General features: G+C 36.9%; 1 protein-coding gene across 4 annotated transcripts in view; it reads left to right on the forward strand.

The window, feature by feature from the left end:
• The window catches only part of FER (FER tyrosine kinase), a 213,106-nt gene extending 205,648 nt beyond the window's left edge, over window positions 1-7,458 (forward strand). For all 4 annotated transcript variants that reach the window (XM_088129770.1, XM_088129773.1, XM_088129772.1 and 1 more), the window contains 2 exons: window positions 124-246; window positions 1,365-7,458. In XM_088129770.1, coding sequence (XP_087985896.1) covers window positions 124-246; window positions 1,365-1,510 — 269 coding nt within the window. In that variant the 3' untranslated portion in view covers window positions 1,511-7,458. The remainder of the gene's footprint in view (window positions 1-123; window positions 247-1,364) is intronic.
• The last annotated feature ends 12,983 nt before the right edge of the window (window positions 7,459-20,441 follow it).

Raw genomic sequence — 20,441 nt, forward strand, 5'->3', positions numbered from 1 at the left:
AACTCACATCTTCCTGCAGAATTCCAAAGGTCCACAGTCCCAGCCCAGTGGGCCTTTTGTTTCTTGCCTACTTTTCTACATGGATTTTTATTATCCATCCTCTTGCTGCCTTTTTATCAACAGGACGGTACACTTCTGAGAGTGATATATGGAGTTATGGGATTTTCCTCTGGGAGACCTTCAGCTTAGGTGTGTGCCCGTATCCTGGCATGACTAATCAGCAAGCACGGGAACAAGTGGAGAAAGGTAATTGCATGTGTGTGTTTGTAATGAATACTTGTGAAATAGTTCCACCTGATTATTGCTATGGTCTTTATAAATTGGGGTGAAGGTCTAACACTGAATAGGAGATAATTCAGCAAAGCTGAAATGATATAGCAGGTATTCATGCTAGATGATACATTTTGCTATTTCATTATGTCAGATAATCAGCATCTGATAATAAAGCCATTGTTCAAGGCTAATGTCTTGAGTTATCGGCAAGCTTTTTAGCAGGACTACATGGAGATTATTTGATGAAGTGGACTCTGGCCTTAAAATGACCTGTACATTAGGGCTGTGCAGCTGTTAGAAAACAGTTAGGCAAGCCAAAAGATGCTTCGTATGTGCTTACATAGCACTTGTTTTCTACTCCTAAAAACCACTGCATTTTTTTCCCCTCAAGATTGTGCAGTTGCCTTCTGCAGCTACAGCATGAACCCAGGAAAAGATGGATTTGGTTTAAGGAGTTCCAAACAACTGTGATATGCACACCCATGTGTGCTCCAAATCACTATTTTGCCTTCAGATCTGAAACATTGCACCTGATCCACATTTCTCCCATCTGTCCATTTGTTACACACGTGTGCACGCACACACAAGTTCATATTCCCAAATATTATTAAATAAGAGCAATGGAAGGAACCCCCTTAGGCGCAAAGCCAAGCTGGATGACTTTGGGCCAGTCACATTATCTCAGCCCTAGGTAGCAGGCAAGGGCAAACCACTTCCAAAATCTTGCCAAGAAAACTAGGAATTAGTCCAAGCAGTCAGGCCCCATAACCCAGCTCCAACAAACCCCAAACACATAAAATGGGCCCATCTGACATCTTGCCTCACAACCAGGGGAACATCCAGGTTTTATCACTTTGTGGAAAGCAAGCTGGTTGGGACCATACAACTCTTGGGTGGGGAGGCTGTTCCAGAGGGCAGGTGTTGCAACAGAGAAGATCCTGTTCAATATTAAAAATACATAAATAAACATATTTAAATCATGTTGTATAGGAGTCAGTTCTAAATAGGTTTGGTCATCAAATTTTTAATTGTACTTTAATTTCTCAACATTCAATTACATTTCCATTTTTTTTTTTTTAAATACACACTAGGCTATCGAATGTCAGCGCCTCAGAAGTGTCCAGAGGATATCTATAAAATAATGCAACGGTGTTGGGATTACAATCCTGAAATGAGACCAAAATTCAACGAGATTCACAAAGAGCTGTCTGCACTGAAAAAGAAAGTGACATCATGAGAAACTGACGGGACTCAAAAGACAGGACTCCTCTTTTTCCAGAAAAGTATTATTTTTTCCTGTCATGAATCCAACACATTTATACTACATTTCTTCCAATATTCTTCTAGGACTCCTTTTTGTAAAACAAAAAAAAAAAAACTGCTTTATTCAAGTGTGCCCAGGGTGGAGAATGTCAAGATGTCTATGTTAAAGACAGAGTGTTCTGCCAAGTGCTTTATAGTCACAATGATGCTGTCATATAGGTTTTGTGTAAATAGATAAACACGTAATATATGTGTAGAATTAGGGAATTCTGGCTTATTTAGATATTTCTATGATAAACCCCAAACAGTGTTTTGGGGGCTTTGTTTCTCCTTTTCAATGCATGTACTTGCAACAGTCTTATGTAAACCCAGTGGTTCATGAACCATTCCCACAAATCTTAAAGCTGAAGGCAGAGTTTTCAGTATATCTTTTAAGGATAATATAAAGTAGTGCTCTGAAAAAGAACACACACATGCAAAATCACCAGCTGATGCAATTTTGAATATGTGTTTTTTCAAGAACATGATGTAAGGATCTGATTATAGAATGAGGAGTTTGTGCACAAGTTTTCTGAAGACATTTCACTACAGTAAATGTTTCTAATATTGGATATTATTTATTTTCATCTTTAAACAAGGAAAAAGAGGCACAATTTGCCAGGAACTGGCAAGCACAAATCCATTAATGGTATAGCTTTTATTTGCAGGAGAGAAAATAAATCCAAAGGTGTTATATGTAATGCACTTGCTGGGAAGTACTGTCTTTCAGAAGTATGGAATACAATTATTCTTAAATGTGCACATTCAGTAGTGCTGTCAACAACATATTTGCAAATGAAAGTAGCATGTGATTAAGGTAACCAGTAGCATTGATTTTGTACGGGAAAAGGATAGTGAATTACCTGATTGGAAGCTTTGTGAATTGATGTTTCCATTCTGTATGCCCCTGGAGGAAGGAATACACACACATTCATACTGTATCCACTATCAATTTCTCAGTTGTGTTTTTAAAAAAGGCCTGAGAAGAAAATTGTAGTAAGGAATTACTATCTTTTGAAAAGAGTAGTTTGCCCACTAAAAACTACAAAGTTGACCAGAATACAGTTCCATTTTTCTGGTTGAACTCAGTATCCTCAGTATCCTAATATCATTAAACTGATATTTGGATACTCCGAGAAGTATCAGACAATAATGAGCAAAATTAATGACTGGATTCTTCCTGTGGTCCCAAGGAGAATGACTCTTCCAGTTATTGGTTTCATCCTGATTTCCTGAATCCATAGCTGACCAGTTCTGTTGCAAGGGGTTTCAGATTATACCTCAGAGGTAGCAAAATGCTGGTCTTGTTATGTCAGCAAATCAGTCACTTCCAGCCCAAGGGATGAAGATGAAGCAATGTGATGTTTTGCTCCTGGAAATCACTTCCTTTTGTAGGGGAGGACCAAGAGGTTGGTGAAGTCTGTGATTGCAAAATGGACCTGTTTTGCTCATCTTTCTGGCAAGAGCACCTTTGGTCTTTTGTGCATGTGTTTTGTGGTAGTACAGAGTGGTGATGTTGAGCAGGATGTATTCTACTTTTAGACTAGAAAAATTGATGTCATTCACATGATAAAATTTATGATCAGAATAAAACAGTAAAGCATTATATCGGAGGAAATGTTCTTCATTGTAGATGGGCTTGTTAGTAAGGGACATCAGGTGACTGTTGCCTTATATGCAAAGATTGCTTTATAGTTCGGAATCCAGTAAAGAGGTAAAAGGAATGGACAACAAATGTAATGTTGCGGTTTCTAGATATAGTAATGGGCATATATGGATCATAAAAAGAATATTCAGCAAAAGTAGGAAACAATTGATTACTGTGATCCTAAAGGGATCCAAAATAGTGTGCCTTTAATCATTGGCATTCCTTTGTTAATTAAAATGCACAAGGACTGAATCCTAACACCACAAGGGGGAAAACACCACAAATTGCCCAGTTGCACATTTTTGTCTATGCATTCACTAATGTGTAAATGTCAGGACAGAATGTAAAGAATGTATTTCCTTGTATTCATGATGTTTTTAATTTTTCTTTTAAGGGTTAGTATTTTTATATAGGAGAGATTGTTCCATTTCTTAAAGTCTTCTGAATGTATTCTGTCTTTCAACACGAAAAAAGACAGCACTTTGTCTTAAATTGATTAGAAGGACATCTTGTCCTGATCTTCTTGTACAAATGTAAAGGATAACTGCTATTTATATTTCATTTATGTAAGCAGTTAAAATTTGCAATTCATGTCAGACTGCTGCTCAGATTGAAAAACCTTTCTGAAAATGTAATACCAGAACATTGGGCATTTGTTCTGCCTGTCCTCTGTCCTAAAATCAGAGGTCAGCTAAAATCAGAAATTGGAATATAGGGTTCATTCACAGAAAGTAAGTTTAGCAAATTAATACTATATTTTTCACACATTCTTACAAACTACTCTCTTAGTTTGTAACTTAATTTGTAAAACTAGTTTTACCTACCATGTAAAACTATTTAAATTATGTTGGTAAAGTTATATCCATGCCAAATGCATATAGCCATTTCCTTTCTTAATGGAGTAAAGTTCTCTGCATAATTAGAAAATCTGTTGTTCCAGGATTGATGTAGTTCTTGTAAGAATAAAGTTAGAACCCTTCCACTATTACTGGTAATATGTAATACTAAATAAGCATTTCTGTTGTTTCTTAACGATAAATGTTAGTGCGATTTGAAAGTGCAAGAAACTAATACATTGTGAACAAATTAACATTTTACAACTGAAAGCCAAAACTTTTGAAGATATGCCACATAAAGAATAATTTGAAATTGATTTGCACTCTATAATCTGTTTATTTTCAAAAATTATGTTTTTAATAAATTATCCAAATAGCATAAGACTCTTGCCATTTTGGGAATCAGAAGCACATTATTCTGAAGTATAAGTTCTGTAAACCTTATATATGAAAATACAAGGTAAGAAACCATTAAAGGTTCTCACTCATACAAGATCATTTAGTAACTTTCCATTTTTGAAATATTTATGGACTATGGTACATTTTCATTTATGAGTGAAGGTATTTATATTTAACAAATGCCACATTTTTTGCTTTCTTTTAAATATTGAAGCAGATATTACAGAAGGTTGGAAACAGCAATGTTATGAAGCTTGTTTGGTTAGAAATATTTAAGTTGGTTTGTTAAGTTTTGGGGAGTGGTTAATCAACTGATTAAATCAGTTGTTGACCTTGGCGGCATAATACTGGCAGTAACTTACAGAAAGAAAGTGAATAACAATTTACAGGTCTCAATCAGTAATATTTTTATATATTTTACTAGCTGATTGAAAGATTTAGAACATTTTTTTCTTTAAAATTAGCACAAAGAGCTTTTAACTATACTATTTCTAGCTGTCTGGAATTTGCAGATTTTAATTAAAGATAGAGCTTTTCCCCCCTATTTGCAGTGAGATTCTTTCACAACCCAGAAACTTGGTTTTAGCTTTTGCAGGATGCCAGGATAGGAGAAGGAACCCATTCTGAATTGAGACTGTGAAAGTGAAGATTATTTCCTATCAAAAATCCTCTTCTACTTCCAAAACTGCTTCTTATTCCTAGCAACTAAGCAGGGCTGCTCAGCAGGAAATGGGGGACATAATTCTTTTTCATCCTGTGCCATATTCTCAATCAAAATCAGGAAGGGTCTTAAGAAACAAACACTGCTAAGTCTAAAATCCTATTTTAAACATCTATTAGTATAACCTTTAATTTCATTTTTAAAAAATGAATGAGTAGGCCTTGGTCATACAATAACAAAAGCAGACGCCATTGCAGCAATAATCTCTTTCATCAGTCAAAAATAGACAAAGTAGGATAGTTCAGTGCTACAGTGTGACTTAATGTTAAGATCCTTAACAAAAGAAATAGTAGAAGATCCAAGGATTCCAGGAAAAAAAAATCATACTATTGGATTTTTCTTAAAAGTTTTTCAAATTTTAGTTTTGTAAAGTAATTGTTAAGAACATTGTAGGTCTTTTTGGAACTCATAAATTTTCATTGAGTTCTAACAGCTTTTGTTTCATGCAATTTAAGACAGAACTCTTACTTGTTTGTGGTTTTTTTCTCCCCTCAGATGTTAAAACATTAAATCTTGAAACACTGAATAATGTGCAGAAACTGTGTTCAGAAAGTTGAATTCCCTCTCCCTAATGACCTTTTTTTCTTGACACCTTTTAGTATTTGTAAGCAGAAGAGAATATTTTTTCTGACAAGAGAGAAGCTGTAAAAAAAATAGGATAATAAAATAAGGGAGATCTAGATCCTTTAAACAAGCTTGTTTTGTGCAGTTCACTATGGAGCAATTGAATAGTACAAACATGTTATTGTCAGGCTATTGCACCACAAACTTACAATCCTGAATTAAAGTATTGAATAGATTATGCATGTAACCATAGGCACATACATGTTCCAATCTTGAATGTATAAGCATTAAGGGAAATTAATTATTAGTGGTCACAGATGGAATAGACCTATTAAAAATAGCTAAAGCAAGAACTAAGGCAAAACAGACCCAAGCTTTGAAGGAAACATGAGCTCCAATTAGTTCTAAATCTAACATATAATTTGATAAAAAGTGGATAAACTGTATAAGATAATAAGACACAAGTCTCAAGTCCCTCTGGAAAGCAGGACACAGCAGCATTGCTTTAGAATTAACAGCTGGGTTAAACCTTTGGTGGGATTTCAGTTCTGATTATAAAATGCAGACTGGTTCATTTCACAGAGGTAGGCCCATCGTGCACATCAAGGGAAAGGGGAAAAAACCTTCTAGCAATGCCCCTAACAGTGGAAACCAAGGATGACTGTGTATGAGGAAAATAACTCTTTAAGCCAAGGAAAGGAGGTCAGTACTACTATTATTTAGTGATACAGGAAAGATTCTAGCTCAGAGAGAACAGCCAGAACAAACATACCAGGTTAGTTGTTCTCAAGGTATCAAGGAATAACAGGACATACTTTTTTTTTTTTAAGTATTCAGAAAAATATGAGGTGGAAAGAAAAAATACAATCTGTAGACAAACAGAATAATAAGAATGACAAAATGTGCACAGAAAACCTAACCCAGCCTTTTACATATACATACATACATACATATTTAATTTGGAGATTAAATCTGTCATGGCTGGTCTTATGGCTTTTGAGTTCTGAATCCCAGGACACAAATTGCAAGATTATTCTGTGCTATCAAATGCCATGCCAGCCTTCTGCCAAACTCCAGAAGGATACATAATCACCACTGTATGTTTTAACTGATTTGACAAGACTATGTGGTCAGAAGCAGTAGTTGATTTGACACCACAGAAGTGTGTTTTCCAAATTGCATCTTTTCCCCTCCCCACCCCCAGCTCCTTATTGTTGTGAAGTTAGCTAGGGTCATTGAGGGTCTTAACAAACCACAGTAGAAGAACATTAAGGCATTTTGTGTAAGGACACCACAAGAGTTTACAGTTTTTTACATGTATTTTGTTGTGATAGTTGTTTTACAACTAGTTAGTTTCAATATAAGCACCAGCAGCTTTAATACCAGGTAAAGCACCTTTATTGTTTAAAAATAATATATTTGTGCAACATATAGATTATACATAACACTGGAATGGATTGCATCTTCTTCAAAATACAGGTGTCTGATTGCCTATATATACTTAATAGTTGTCTGTTCTTTTGCAATTTTAGCAGATCTACATTTTAACTTTTATTTATTTGTCATTTTTTGTATTCACATTGAACCAAAATTAACCTTATTTCATTTTCCTAGCCTATTATAAAAAGGGGTATTTTGTGTATTTAGAAAATGTGCAGATAATTTTCAATGGCCTCTTTCTCTTTAACTGGATCAATTACAATTAACAGGTCTTCAGGACTTTTTTTTTTTACTGTATTATTTCAATAAATGTAAAATATTTGTACTGTGCGTCTAAACTTTTATTTGCTGTTCAGTGATTTGTTTTATTTAATTTCTTCCTCAGTTTGATAACTAAATCAACTAACCACTAACCCCCATCTGATATGACCTTCCAGTCCCCACCAATACTTCCATAAGATCCATCACTTCCTATCCTATGCCAGCACTTGAGTCCTAGCAACTCAGTTGTTGGCAGATCAGCTATGCTTCAAAACAGGATGGCAAAAAAGTCCTTGTCTAATGGAGCACAAATACTCCTGCAGAAGACAAATCAGCTCTGCTTTGTGTACCCTGTGATTTTCCCAGTGGTGAAAGGCATGGAGTGAATGGCCATTTCAAACATCCCCAGCAGTCTTTGATTGAGTCTTGAGTCAGTCTTACTTGAGAACTGGAAAACATCACTGAGATCATCTAGTCTTCCAAGGGGGATCTGTAATCACACAGAATTTGGAAAGCACAAACTGGGATTCCTTTATTGGGCTGAAAAGTGAAATGCTGTTCCTTTTTTAAATATATAAAATTTCCTCACCTGTCCACATATACATCAGAGATGTTTAAGAACCCAACTGTGCTAGTGAAACAATCATATTGATTTAACTCACAAAATCAGTAAAGTGCCTGGAAAAATAAATCCTCCTTAAAAAGTACCATTGGAGCTTTTGACAAAATACTACCACCAAAATCTCTTCAGTACGTTTACCTGTCCTAACCCAAGAAAATAGGACCTCTTATATGTCAACAATTAAAATAGAAGGAAAAGGTTTAACAGTTTTATCACAGAAAATATTAGAGCTAATGTACTTAAAAATAATCTGGAATCAAGGGGACATGTGTTTGTGATTATAAATTAATATATTGAAAACCTAACTAGATTGGAAAAAACTAAAATGAAAAACTCCAAACTGCATGAATGAACAACAAAATATAAGTTACTCATGGCAAAACCAGAAAAATGTAGTGACCATGTTGACTCTGGTGAACAATGGTCAAATCCTTCATTAAGGGGTAATGGGAAGGATTGTGAACAAAATCAATAATGCCATAATGGATTTATAAATATATATTCAATACATTTAGCCAGTCTCAGTAGAAATAAAAATTGTGCAGAAATGGTTAACCAAAACGAAGTATGGATTGGAGACTCTTTCCCATGGGTGGGGGTAATGTATTCAAAAGAGAGAGTAAGATACATATGCTAGAGATGATATGTTATGAGAGCTGGGGATAAACATGCTAGAAATGCATAATATCAAAAATGAGAAAAAGTAGAGATGGTATCTGTCTCCAGCTCCACAATTCTGGACTACAGTAGTTGAATGGATAAGCTTTGAGTTTCCAAACATTTTTATACTGCATTTAATTTGCTCCTATGAGATCTAATGGATGGTCTAAATAGGGGTTAGAATCATGGATACATAGTGTTGCTAATCTTAATAACACTGATAGCTAAATAAGGTCCTTGTTCAGAAGTATGCCTGAATACCAATTGCTGGATAAAAGATAAGGCTGATGTCTTTATGACCTGCTTGTGGCTTCATAGAAGCATCTGACTTGCAATTGTTAGAAATGGGACTCTTCGCTTGACCAAGAATGCAGAACCTGCAGCCCTTCTGATGCTCTTAGTCTTCAGTCAGCCAGCATAGTCAAATATTGCTCCATATGGCCATATGGTCCACTGCCTTTATACTCGATCAGGGGTCAACACATTTTTCAAGTGGCAGCTTGCACAATTTAAAACATTGCATGTCCCCACAATTTTATTTTTAAAAGAGAGGGAGTATGATAAAAATAATAATAATATATCCAAATCTTAAGATTAGACATCTCTATATAAGCACACTTTACAATATCTATCTACTCATGAGGAGACAGTGAATGGGCTATGTACCACATCCCTTCATGAATTCCCTCTGAAAAACAAGTACAGGTAGTCCTCGCTCACCAACTGTGTTGTTTAGCAACTATCTGAAATTATGATGGTGCCAAAAAAATACCTTTGTGACCAATCCTTACATTTATGACCATTTCAGTGTCCTGTGGTCACATGATCACAATTCATGTGCTTCGCAACCAGCTTACAACAAACAATGTTAATACAGAAGGTAGAAGTAAAATCGTAAGTAGCGGTCACATGATTTTTTTGTTTAGTGACTGCTGTACTCCACTTAATGACCAAAGGAGAAATAAGGTTGTAAGCCTATCACGGTCACATGATTTTCCACTTAGCAACCAAGTTGCCAGTCCCAATTGTGGTCACTAAGCAAGGACTACCTGTATTGTTTGAAGGAACAACAAAGGAAATATTTAAATATTGGGAGACAACCTTTCACCTACCTTTATAATAGATTATGAACATAAGGCTTCTATTACATTAGTAGTATTTTGTGCCAGTAGATCTTATGAAATATAATGAGTTTAACAGGAGATAGCCACAAGACATCTCAGACACCTATGCAACAGAAAAAATATTGATTGCTGTAGCTGTTAAAGTGAAAATCTTGAACAACTAATAGTGTGGGTTTTTTTTTTCAAAAATCTCCTAGGGTTTAGTCAGAAAAAGCCTCATGAACTCTGGTATTCTTTTGCCAGTATCTGCCCATACAAATACATCCCAGGTTCAAATATCTTTGCCAAAAAATGTTCACTGAAAAGTATTTACATTCTTGACATGTGAAAATAATTTATATTTTGCAATATCTTAGATCTGGCTTAGTTGACAAATTACTTTGTAAACTAAATCTGGTTTAAAAGCTCTGCTCATAATACAGGTTATTATTCATTAAGTTTTCAGACTTACATATTTTGTTCCATTGCATCCTGCTGTCTTTTAAATATTGGACACAGCCTTAGCTCACTTTCAGCTAGAAGTCATGCTCTGACTCCAGTGCTCGTCAGTTTTGCCAGTTGTATAAAATCCCAATAGACTTTTTAGGAATAGAAACTGGTTATTTTTTTAAAGCGTTTTGAGAATAAAAGTGCTGGAGAAGTTCTGTGAGAAACAATGAAGGGTAGCATTAGAAGACAAACATTGTGTGGCTTTCATAATAATAGACAAGGAATAACAGATGTGAACCCTTTTTAAAGTTCAGGAATCTATTTGCATATCACAGTCAAAATAAACATCATAAAAATAATGTTTCTATTAGATTAATGAAACCTTTCAAGACTTTCATCTTCATCTAATATAAAGTGTTAGGAGCATAAATAAAATTAAGTATTAAATGTTTAATTCAACTGATTAATTGTTCAACATATTTAAATAATTTGGGTACTCTGAGGTTCCATCTAAATTCCATTCTTTTGGAAAAGTTGAAAAATCATAAGAATTATAATTTCTTCCTCCTAAATTTGAGCAAGGTATACATAGCTTGGATTAACATGACATCCTAAGGTATATACTAAAAAGCATATACTTTTGCCCAACACCATAGTTACACGTTTTAACCAGAATTTGCAATTTATCACATCAAAACTACCATTATTTTGCATACTCATGAATGGGACTTTACAGCTTACAACAAGTCTACGGGTTCTTCCTCATGAATGAGTGATAATGCTATTCCCCCAGTCTTTGAGCTGGCATAAAGGTATGCTGGAAATAGTTGCGTTGTCCTCATTGTTGATTCCTATTCTGCTACAGTAATGAGGACGATGAGTGGTTGGTTCCTTAATTATTGCAAGCCAAGTTAAGGAAAGGGATTGGTGGATTTCCCAGCTTCATTTCCTATGCCACCAAACATCACCTACTAGCAGGAAAATAACCACCAATCATTTTCCAAATATCAGGTGGGACAGTGCTAAATTGTCCACCTAATGCATAGCAGGCACTAAGGGACAGTACAGAGGGAAGTGGATGGGAGCTCTCTGCTTAATACCTGTCAGTCAGGTTATTTCTGAACATAGTTATTACATTGTTTTGAAGCAGCACAAAAGTAATAGATCTTCTAAAAACTAGACGGCCTGGATGAGGGGTGTGATGGGAGATGGGAGAGAGCTAACCCTGCTTGGCACAATCCCTCCTCCAACTCTATTACCAGTCAGGCATAGTGCTTTCCAAACAGTGCTAAATCTAGGTTCAAACTAGGCTGGCTGAGAGATGTGGAGAGTGCATAGGGTGAAGTGGGAGGAAACAATGAAGAAGGAGTGAGTTTGGAGCCAGACTAGTGCTGTTAGAGAATAGCAGTGCTGGCAGTAAGTGACCATCTATCCCAGTTTTGGCAGCACCCAGAAAGAGCCAGTAGAGGCCACGGATATCACAGGCACTGGAGCATCCTTCCAGAACTACATAGCTGTGACTGGCCCCCTTGTAATTAAGAACATTTATTACCATGATATCTAGTACTACCCAAGCCAGAGTAGAATAGACAAAATGGTGCTGATCTGCCAAACCAAAGACATCATAAGTAACCATTGTGAGTTGCACGGACAGTTCTAGGGATCGCAGCTGCAGTAGACTCATCTTGGGAGTGTTGACCAATCAAGGCGACAGTTGTAGCACTCTTGCATAATAATAAAAATATTAAAAACAGTGGAAAACAACAACAACATGGTGATGCAAATCCCTTGTTAGCAGAAGCAGCAGAAAACCTGCACGGAGCTGGCAAAATCTGGCTCTTTGTCACAGTTTAAATCAACTTTCTTTGCAACACTAACTAGTGCTCATTCAAAAGAGTGCTAAACCTGTGTTTAAGAAGCATCTGTACTAACCTGACCAGCACTGCATAAAACAGCGGTCAAGCATTATGTAGGCAGATGCCCCCAGTGACCCAAGTGTCCCGGATCTTCTGCAGCCTAAGCCAAAATGGCCACAGAGGGCAGCACACAGCAACTGGAGGTAAGGGGAGGTGTCCATAACAGCTTAAAGTGGCCAATGAGAGCTGGGGAGAGCCCAACCACTCACTGCATCAACAACCAAAAGTTTAGCAAAGTGTGCTAGATCATATCCGTGGCAAAAGCTGTGTTGGGAGAACTTTAAAACCAAAACAGAGAAGGATAACTTTAAGCTTTCTCAGATATTGGCTGGGGGTGAGATAACATCATGACTGCATAGCAGAAAAAAGTGTTTTGGGGAGCAAGTGTTTGTGCCATGGTTAGGGGGAAGAGCCCTATGTTGGAAAACCTGTGCACATACAAAATAGTGGTGGTTTTGGAATTACATGATGCAGTAAACCTCCAACTTTGTTTCAAACGTTGTACAACTAGGAATGAAATGACAGTACACATATATTTGATAATTAGCTTAACATTCATGCAAACACAATGAAATGGTAACCGAGAAATGAGCACCACTATGTATGTGCAGGCTGCCTTAACCTTATTATTAAATTAATGTGTAAGTGGAATTAAAATCTTACTCTCTGACTTCCATCTCAGGAGATTTCTGAATGTCATTCAGCTTAACAATAGGACTCCCTGCACAAAAGTGAAGTTCACAATTTGCTTTCCAAAGAAAAAAGGGAGAAAATTAAAGCTAAAAACTAGTAAATTGCCCTAAAACGTATTGTACAATCTGGAACAGAGATGGCACTGAATCTGTGGTTCGCCATCTTTCATATTAGTTGCCCAGGGTTTGGGGAAGCACGGTGGGGTATATATTTTAATAAACAACTAATTAAATATCTCTGCATTTGGATGATAACGTCTTAAACTGAAGCTGGGGCAATGCACACAACCAAGAAGAGATCTGTATCTCTGAAATAGCTGTATGAATTGTAGCTAAGGTTCTTTTCATGCACTACTGGTCCTGCACCTTTGACAACCCATTTATTTATTTATTTACTGTATTTATTTATTTTTATATACACACACACACACTGTGTACACACACACATATACACACACCCCGAAAATTTTAAACAGAAAAATAAGACTAATACAAACTAAAACAGAGTGAAAAAGAAGAAAAGTAAAGAAAAAATTAAAGGTGCAAAAAGACAAAGAGTAGCAGAAAAATAGAAAAGAAAGAAAAAAGTTATAAAGAAGTGGCTCCTGATCATCTTTACAGCAGTTAGAAGTACAATGATAAATTGACCACCCTCTCTAAAGTTTATATCATGAGTCTCTTCTTTCTATAATTTATCTTATCTAATCATTAAAACCATTGATTATAACTTTTTTTCTTTTTTATGCAAAAAGTCCATAAGGGGTTTCCAGTCAGCAATAAATGTAGATATTGTCTTTTCTCTAATCAAACACCCCATTATTTTTTTAAGGAGCAACAGCTGTTCTATTGCCCATTTTTTTTCTAAATTGATGCAGCTCCAGGATATGAAATGGACTCAGTTCTTGTTAACTGCTAGTTTTGTCACTCCAGAGCACTGGGAAAACAGTGTACAGATCAGTGGCATTGAAAAGGGTGGAAAATAACTTTGAATAACCTAACAGTAAAGGATATGTTTGTTCAAATGTGATGACCATTTCTTAGCTATACAATTTTAATAAAATTCTTCCCACTAAATTACTTCGATTTGTATGAATGTCATTCTGGGTAGAAATGCTGAATGTTTACAATGTTTGTTTTTTTCCCTTAAGATCACATATGCACACATATTTGCTTCTTTTTTTCTTGTTTTAAAAAATTGCTTTTGTTCTTTATTTTCCTTTGTTTATTTTAACTTTTAATGTTTTGTTTCTTTCAATAAAACAACTAAAAACCAAAGCAGCACCAGATGTAATAATTTGCAGAGACAGTTTTTCTCTACCCAATGCATCAGCGTTTTCTGTTTCTCTTTTTATTTAGGCTTTACGCTGCAGGCAACATTTTGTCATTGTTAATTATAAATTATGTATTGTACAGCACACATGCAAATCAACATCTGTAAACTTACAATGTGCCTGGGATTCATCAAACAAAGCATCTCCATTCCAACACCAAATTTCTATGGGCAAGTTTCCTGACATTCAGGTTGTAGGAGTTAAATCTAGAATGGATCTTAAGTTTGAGCTGAGAAGATTTTTTAAAAAATAGTCTGCTAAGTTGACATTTGACTGGGCAGTTATATAATAATGCATCTGGTTGCTAAAAACTGAAGGACAGGTTTCAGATTCTGCTAACTCCAAAGGTCAGGAACAATCTAGAAATTTTTGCTGATTGGCTATAGAGGAAGCAGAAAGAACAGATGGGAAAAGTGGAAATGAAATGATTTACAACCTGGAGTGGTGTAAAAGGCCTCATACACATGGGTTTGTGATTGTCTGAAACAGCTGCAGTGGTGTAATGCTCATCTCAATGTTTCCAAGGAACATCAACCTCTTTGCAAGATTGGGAAAACTTACAATAAACAAGTTGTCAGACATGTGGACTTTGCTGGGCAAAATATGTGAGGAGGGGAAAGATCAAATTAGATGAAAAACAGACTGAGAAACATAGATCTGGCATTCTGAATTAAAAATTTAAACATGGGAAACGTGGACCTGGGTTTAGGGAAAAGCCATATAATTCAAATATGTGTCCTCAGCAGTGCTGCAACCAATTAGATTTGATATCAGTTATCCACCATACTTCTGCAAATTTGATGGCATCAGCTAAGTGGGTGAGCTGGTGCTGTTGGTGCATTATTACTGAAGTGTTAGATGGAATTGTATTTCTAGTTGCCTAAACAGACGAACAGTTTATTTCTAACAATTAACAGTTATAAAAGTTTATTAGCAGTTATGCTAGAGACACTAGAAGAAGGTAATGCTGAAACATATCCTCTTACTTGAAGACTGGGCCCAGCTTAGACCATAAGCTGGAGTTAGCATCGGAGGCCTGCAGAAGGATTTGGGTGGCCCAGGGGAGCTGCAGTGGATGGAATGAGTTGGAATGTGGAGATCAGTGCTGCACTATGGCGAGGTTGGGTAAGGTTAATTAGGACTTAGGAAGTCCTGGGAGGTTATGGAAGGGAGGTTGTGGTTCATGTCAGGAAACTAGCACCAGAGATGGAAGCTTCTGACTGTGTGGACTTGAAGACTTTGGACCTGCCTTGGACCCTCAAAGATTGTGCCTGGTTCTTATTTTTTCACTGTGGGAGGGAAGTGTGGGGCAGAGAGGAGTTATGCCCCCTTTTCCTGGACTGTCAGAAGTTTTATTCCAGTGAAGAGCCAAAATAGTGTGATGACAGTGGAGAAGACAATAATGGAAAGGACTGACTTCTGGTGCAGGACTAAGGAAAAGCACCCCCTACTCTTTTCTGAGAAAATAAGGAGGGGCAGACCTTGAGTCCCCATGAACACTACTGGGTAAAAGCCAGCCAGAATGGGTGGAGTGAGTTGAGAACAGGTCAGTGGGAACTGGTCCACTGCTATTAGCACTTTTCTTATTGTCACTGCTACTGCTGTTAATTATTTACTGTTATAGGAAAGGACTATGTGTCTGTGATAGTTGATTTTGTGATTGGCATTAGATCTATAGGAGGGTGGGAGGGCAGATAGCAGATGGGGAAGGATGAGGGTAGAATAGTAGTAGTGACAGCAAGGGGAAGTATGGTGGGAGCTGGGGAGTGAGGCAGGCTGTTCCAGCAGGAGAGAGATTTTAAATTCAATCTCAATTCAAGAATTAGGCAACAAAATGTATGATCTTGAATGCTAGGCTATTGGTAATAAAACTAGTCTCATCCACAATTGCTCGGATGAAAGGATAGACTGAGCAGGTATTACTGCATAAATCCCAACCTTGGGACAGGAGAGGTTGTGTGGGAACTGTTTATAGGAGAACTCTAGCTGATGCAAGGAACAGTGTTCTACAAGTGGCCATTTGTAAGGCCTTGTACATGACACTGGGTCAAAGGAAGAAGCTGGGGATCCTCCTAGCTGCATGGCAGCATCCCTCATCAAGCTGCTTGATTTTACTGTACTGGTGGTTGTAGATGTGCTCATCTCAGTACTAGATGGTTTCAACCTCTCCTCCTTGGGATCGGAGGTGGCTCAGAACTTCATGGCCACCATGACAACCATGGGCTTGTCCCATGACATCACTGCTTTGACACACATAACTGGCCACACTCAAGTTCTGGTATTTATCTCAAAGCAGATGTGTCATGATCTGGTTCTGGGGGACTTTTCCACTCCATTGTCTTAGGAACTACAATATGATCCACCCCAGACATCTGATGGATCCAGCAGGTTTCTGGCCAGCATTTGGAGAGTTCCCCAGCAACCTGGTAGACATTTCTGTTAGGTGCCTTCTTAACCATAGGAATATAGAGGTAACTAGTGACCTTGAGAAAATTGCTCCTGAGTGGCCTCTCCCCACCCACCAATCCTGTGCATCTCCTTGGTTTACTGAGAAGCTCCATGAAATGAAGTAGGTGAAGAGACACATGGTACTGACACGGTGAAAACCAAGAAGTGACTGTGACTGGACATGAGTAAGAGCTCAGGTTCAACTTTACCCTCTGGCGGTAAGGGTGGCGAAGCATAATTGCTTCTCTGTCTTATTGTGTCCATGAAATGCTGTGCCAACTACACTGTTTAAAATGTCCCAGATTCTTTTGGGGAAGGATGTACCAGAAAATCCAATCAGTGTAAGTTGTGATCATCTGGCTGAAAATTTCTTGGATAAAATCACTCATATCTACTCTGGGTTACAAACTGGATGGGCAGAATCTATTGAGACGACAGACGTGAGTGTGTTATTTGGGAGATTTTGAGCTTGTGGATCCCAAAGAAGTATGCAGAATCCTCTGCATCTTAGCTAGGCCACTTATGGACTGAACACAAAACATTGCTCTTCTTAAGGGTCTTTGAAGATTGACATATCATGACACCACTTCTTAATGTTAACAGTGTTCTATTAGATTAAAATACAAATAGTTTTTTTATCTTAATCCTAATATAATTTTGGTTTGTATCTTCTTTTTAAGACTTAATTTCTGTAAGGCACCCAGAGTTTCAAATGGTTGGATAAATGTTACAAATAGATAGAAAAATAGATAGTTCATTTGCCTGTATCCCATACTAATAAGAAGAGTTTGCATGGCCTCTTCAGTAAAACTAGTATAAACTGGATAAACACAAAATTTGGAGAAAATCTAATGATATCTTTATGAGAACAACCAAAAGAGAAGTCCAAGACACTTTTCAGTCTCCATGAAAGGCAAGGTAGCCTCTCCCTACCTTCTTCATCCTCATTTTATGGAGAGAAGCCAAATAGTCTAGTTCCTGGATTATATTTCAACACCTTCCAAAATATTGGAGTGTAATAGGCTAACTCAACAGGCATAGCCATCAGTGTGGTATATAGAGTTCCTGTTAATAGTGTGACACACTGTCTGCTTTCCATTTTATTTTATTTTTCAATTTATATCCCATCTTTCCATTTGTTGAACTTTACAAGCCTCTAACAACATAACAATAATTCATAAATAGTCATCTAAGATAAAACAATTAAAACTATTCATGCTAAAATAATATTCATAGGAGTCCAGAGGGAACGAGGGGGGAGGGGATGACAAAACAAGCACGAACTCCAGCCTTTCTTCTTTCTGGATGTCTGCAGGAGGGGTGGGGGTGGTGAATCACAAAAGAGCTCCATGCCACTGCAGTGCAAACTCTGCCCCTTCATTTATATATCATGATATTGCATGGATATCACAAAAGGGGCAAAGCTTGTGTCATGACAGCACTCTGCTGCTTTTGTCCTTCTGACCAAAGATCCTGCAGACACCTCTGCTTCCAGGCCAGACTTCCTGGACAAGCTGTGATTACAATGGTAAGACATAAGTTACATGGCTGAAATAGACACTTTATGCAACCAGCAACAAAAATCCAGCATTTATATGAAAGCTAGAGGGGAAGCCCTCTCAGTTAAGCCAGTGGACATTTCCTCCATGGGCACTGTTTAAGAAACTGAAGGCAGCAATTTGTGTAAACACTTCCCTCTTGTAGGTTGTCCTATTAAAGTCAAGAGGTTTACATCAGGTTTTGTGGATTGTTCTCCTAGGAAATGTGAAATGATAGTGATAAGTACCCCAATAGGAAACAGTCCTGTCTGTCTCTAGCTAATTAACTGAAAAGGTTATATATAAACCAGGTTATTGGGAAGACCTTTGTTTTGAAAATCAATCTATGGAGCTTATGAATTATTTGAAGAAATCCATTATTTAAGCTTTGCTGGATAAATAAATGGTATTTATAGTTTTAAACCCTGCCAATCTTTTGACCAAAGTCAGAATATTTTTATGCAGCCTATAATTAGAATTGCATACTTCCTGTTCCAGCATCTAAATGGGTTATTAACCTTTAGAATTTCTGGACCTTTCCTAAATTATTCTCAGAAATGATGCAGTAAGAATGGGGAAGGCACTACAGATAAAATGTATAAATGGTTATTTATTAAACAGACCCCAAAGAAAGGAGTTAATTTTTTATAATATGGGAGAAGGGGCATAATGACAATGAATCCCAGTATAATAGCATAGCTTTCAGTTATCCTGGTGGGGCTAACATGCATTTTCCATCATGACAAAAAGTAGCTATTAATTTTAAAAATAAAACATTGAGATTTGCTCAGGAAAGAGCCAAGGGATCACTTACTTTTAAAGTAGAGCTGGTAAGTCAAGAGACCTGATATAAACAATCCCTCTACTATTGTTTTAAATGAAAAGAGGTTGGTTTTAGGGTTTTTTTTTAAGACCCTGGGAGAAAGGAGAAAGGCACATTATGTGCTCCTGTCTTCCTTTTTGATCCAAGCAGCCAGACAGTAGTAATATAATTACCAAAATTCCATGTAATATAATTAGGTCTCTCTGTAAAGCTGTTTCTGCATTGGCCTCAGTGTGAGATTTCCTCTTATTTTGAATTCCTCCTTGCTGTAAGCCTGACCATTATCATAATGCCTCCAACAGCTGCTATTTGATTTTTTTTTCTTATTGCAAAGAGAAACTTGGCTGAGATCTAATTTGGCCTTAAGAGACACCTGGCAACTTTGCCATCCTGGAATGGGGCTGACTGCAAGCAGCTACCAACAGCAGTCCTGTCTGAGTTGTTTTCCTGAGCTACAACGAAGTAAACCTTTCACAAAAGGCCAAGTAACAAAACTGACCTTTTCAGCTTCAAACGTGCATCACTGTCAGTGTTTACAAGGCTGAAAAATTAACCTAACAGACCTGTTTAACCCTTATTGCTGATGTTATTGCTGTGCAGGTCTTACTAACTATTAAAAGCCGAATTATGAGTGGTTCCTGTGTGAAGACATGGTTTCTTTGGCCTTGAATTTAACTATCAGGGATTAAACAGAACATCAAAGCAAAGTAAAGGTCAGGTTTGTTGTATCTTGAAAAGAAAAGTAATGTTGTCTTCCTATATTGAATTCAGGGTTCAAAGACTATTTTTTAATAGTCTGCCACTGTGAGGGCTTTGCAAAGCCTATACAGGAAATAAATAAATAAATAAATAAATAAATATTCCTTACATGACCTATCAGCTCAAGGAACTTTTAAAAAATTAAGTCTTTCTCTTTGCTATAATAAATTGACAGGGGAAAAAATAGACAGAAACCTTGACTTTATAAATTATCAGATATATAGGTGATATTCCTGAACGTCTGTAGAGTTATCAGAGCAGTGACATTTACCAAATCCAGATAAATATGGCAGGTGCCATAGATCTTAAATTATGTCTGCATTGCCTTTGCAGTGTCTCAGCACAAAGCAGAGGGTGTTGTTTTGCATTATTTCCTTCAAGGGTATATCTGTTTCCCTGAGTAAGTTAGAGAAATATTGCTTCTTCTCAAGTTGGGACCAAGAAGAGGAGGCCTTTTAGGATCAGTGAGGTATATAATCTTTCTCCAGAACTAGCATAGGGAAATTAATAGGGCTTCAGGAGAACTCACTTAAAGCTTCATTAACTAAAAAGCAGCAAGAGAGAAAAGGAAAACTAGCAAAGACAGAAAAACCTCTAATGCTGAGCCCAAGCAGGAGGTGCATTTTTGCCAGTCTTTTTCCTTGGTTAAACACAT

The sequence above is a fragment of the Python bivittatus genome, unplaced genomic scaffold, assembly GCF_059951505.1.
Source record: "Python bivittatus isolate LINGU-HERP-01145 unplaced genomic scaffold, Pbiv_v1 ctg000850_np1212, whole genome shotgun sequence".
In the NCBI taxonomy this organism is placed as follows: domain Eukaryota; kingdom Metazoa; phylum Chordata; class Lepidosauria; order Squamata; family Pythonidae; genus Python; species Python bivittatus.